This window comes from Sinocyclocheilus grahami, unplaced genomic scaffold (genome assembly GCF_001515645.1).
Source record: "Sinocyclocheilus grahami isolate Dianchi unplaced genomic scaffold, SAMN03320097.WGS_v1.1 scaffold7383.1, whole genome shotgun sequence".
Lineage (NCBI taxonomy): Eukaryota > Metazoa > Chordata > Actinopteri > Cypriniformes > Cyprinidae > Sinocyclocheilus > Sinocyclocheilus grahami.
In genome coordinates, this window is record NW_015511442.1 from 24,904 (window position 1) to 27,774 (window position 2,871).

Sequence of the window (2,871 nt, forward strand, 5' to 3'; positions counted from 1 at the left end):
CCATTCACTGACACATCGTACTGCTCTGCTTTGCAGGAGATTTTGGCCTGAATCACACATACAAAACTGACAGTAAGACGAGGTGTTTGTTCTCATGTCACAAACAAACTTCTACTCTTAAAAAATTAGTTCACCCAAAATGAAAATTCTGCCAGAGTTTACTAACCCTCATAACATTCTAAACCCATAAGCATTTGCATATTTATATATTTTTGTCCATTTAACCATGCAGAGATAAACAAATGTCTTACGGGTTTGGAGCAACATGAGGGAGAATAAATGAATTTTCATATTTGAGTGAACTATCCCTTTACCAGTATAGAGTAGTCACTTCAGATATGTATCAAACATGAAACAATGCAAATATCTATAACTGTCATACACTGTCCATGTGAACAGAAAAAGTTGGTACCATCAAGATGTTAGTATGCCTATACCTGAAAGAATTTGCCTTGTATAAAAGGTATGCCTTCACTCTTTTCTTCTAGCCCCCAACTCCCATTTTCATGGGTATTGCGGACAACTGCATTCTCCTCAAAACGGCATTGGTAGTGAAATGCAACCCCATATCTGTGGCGCAGATTAATCGCTATGCTAATAAAGAATGGAACAGAAGAGTTGTCGGAAAAATGTTTAGGTAAATACATTTATGTATGTTTATGATGTGTCTATGTCAGAAAGAAAGGATTTTTTCTAACCTTTTACAGTCAGGGTTGGGAATTCCATAAATGACAATGCTTTTGTCAGGCTTTAGTCCATTGATCAGTTCTTTTTTGTATGGTGGCACCTGATTGCAGGAAAAAGGACCAAAGTGTAAAAGGATTTATAAAACTGTAATATGCAAAAATTGAATTATCATATGCTTAACAGTGGTAGTGTATTTGTTCCTAACAGAATTCTGGTAGCCAATGAACTCCAGCTCGATGTTTTGGTCCACTGAGATGGTGTTCACTTGAGTGATTGGAATATGGTGTTCATAGTCCTTTAAGTGTTTCCCATTAGCACTTATCTGTGGAAAGCCATTGGATAATGAGCAAAGTAGTAGAAAGCAATCATTGTTCTCATTCTGCTAGTACAGAAACAATACATGTTGGCATGAAAATAGCCTTATGTTGGCATGGCATTATACATCCAAATGAATGGTTAACTTTTAACTTCTGCAAAGCGCGCATACCTTGTATGCCTCCTTGGTGACAAGGATCTCGATGGCGAACAGTTTGTCTTTGAAGAAAGGAGAGTCAGGCGTGGATTGTTCAGAGCCCCATGTACCGTTCTTGTAGGTGTTGTACATTACATGTGCACTGTCGTTCTCATAGCGCGGGTTTATGTGCAGAGCAATATCAGCATCAGAATCAGAACCGCACTGAAGGTTCACATGTAATCTGCAGAACACAGAATGAAAACCGGGCACAAAACTAGCCACAGCAATGGTAACATGCCATTAAATAAGACATTAAGAATAATTTGTCCTTTAAGAGCAACATGAAAAATAATTCTCACCTGTTAGCATCTGGCAAACTCCGTCCAATTATGATAACACGCTTCCCTTCCTGCAAGCCTCCCTTGATTGATGTAATTGTGGTTGTCTGTGTTTGAGATGTGGATACAGTAAGCATATTTATGCATTTATGTTTTGAAATAACAGTGATGATAATGACGGCAGATAAAATAATAAAATAACTTATTTTGACAAGATGCTCTAAATGTTGCTGAATACCTAAATGTCTAAAATTCAGTGCACCCCATACAGGTCTAAATATGCCATAAACATTGCTGCATATTACTATATACTGTATATACACTTGTATATATGTCACTGAAACCTCATTATAGAGTCTATTATTAAAAATGTCACTTACTGGTTTATAAATTGCCAGCTGTTGCTCACTAGCTGCCATTCTGCCAATTCTTGTTTTTCTGCAGTCAAAAATGCAAATCTTCAGCTGGGTATTCAAGACCAAGGCTTGAGCACCACGGATGTGAAAGCATGATGCGGAGTAGCCTAAATATAGCTGTGATTATAAGCCCGCCCATATATTATACATAGGTTATTTTATACCTACCTGGAAATGATTGGAATCTACCTTGAAATATGTTCTCCCAGACAGCTGAAATGCAAACAAGTGTAAAAGGCAGATAACAGTAGTCCAGAGACGTGATAATGAAGAACATGATGACTGATAAAATGACCAAAAATGCATGAGGGCCACAATCATTGGTGGATATCTAAGGTATACACTGGAATATGTCTGCTTTTTGGATAGATATACATATCTATATAACTTGGAAATTATCTAAGAAATGTTGTCTGCCAGACAGGTAAAATACAAACATGGATAAGAGGAGATATCATACACTCTTAGAGAAAAATATGAATATATGGCTAAATAAGGTAAAAAGGCGTACCATTTGAAAGGGCATAAAATCATGGAACAGTATCAAAACCATTGAAATCCAAAAGAACAACAATACTAAGGAGCCATAAAAATAATATTGATTAAAAAGAACTCTCAAACGAGGGTAGGATTCTTCAAATCCTCATCTCAATTAGCCCTAACATTTTTATTTTTTTGGTACTGGCTCTAAGAAATATTAGTTTTTGGTTCTCAGAACATTCCACAAATAGAGCTTTAAAGGGTTAAGAATGTTTAATGTTACCTTAACATTACATTTCAGGAATATTTCTGCGACCATGCTGCAATATTACTTCAATAATCAGTAGATTAAAGATTGAATTCTTTCATGAATATGTAAGGTTATCTGGAATATTCATCTATCACTGTACCACTGAAAACTGCCCAGATCATTATCAAAAGAGTAAAAAACATCCCTACAGTGTTCTGGGAGAATTTATGGTTATTAAAAAAAAAA

General features: G+C 36.0%; 1 protein-coding gene across 1 annotated transcript in view; it reads right to left on the bottom strand.

Moving 5' to 3' along the window:
- Window positions 1-2,846, bottom strand: part of LOC107577824 (32 kDa beta-galactoside-binding lectin-like) — a gene marked incomplete at its 3' end in the record, with an annotated part of 23,102 nt that extends 20,256 nt beyond the window's left edge. Inside the window, exons 1-8 of the mRNA XM_016263855.1 lie at window positions 2,064-2,846; window positions 1,860-1,917; window positions 1,501-1,586; window positions 1,175-1,382; window positions 893-1,009; window positions 699-787; window positions 438-594; window positions 1-47 (exon numbers count right to left, since the gene is read on the bottom strand). Of these exons, the coding sequence (XP_016119341.1) occupies window positions 1-47; window positions 438-594; window positions 699-787; window positions 893-1,009; window positions 1,175-1,382; window positions 1,501-1,586; window positions 1,860-1,898 (743 nt within the window). The remainder of the gene's footprint in view (window positions 48-437; window positions 595-698; window positions 788-892; window positions 1,010-1,174; window positions 1,383-1,500; window positions 1,587-1,859; window positions 1,918-2,063) is intronic.
- Between the last annotated feature and the right edge of the window lie 25 nt (window positions 2,847-2,871).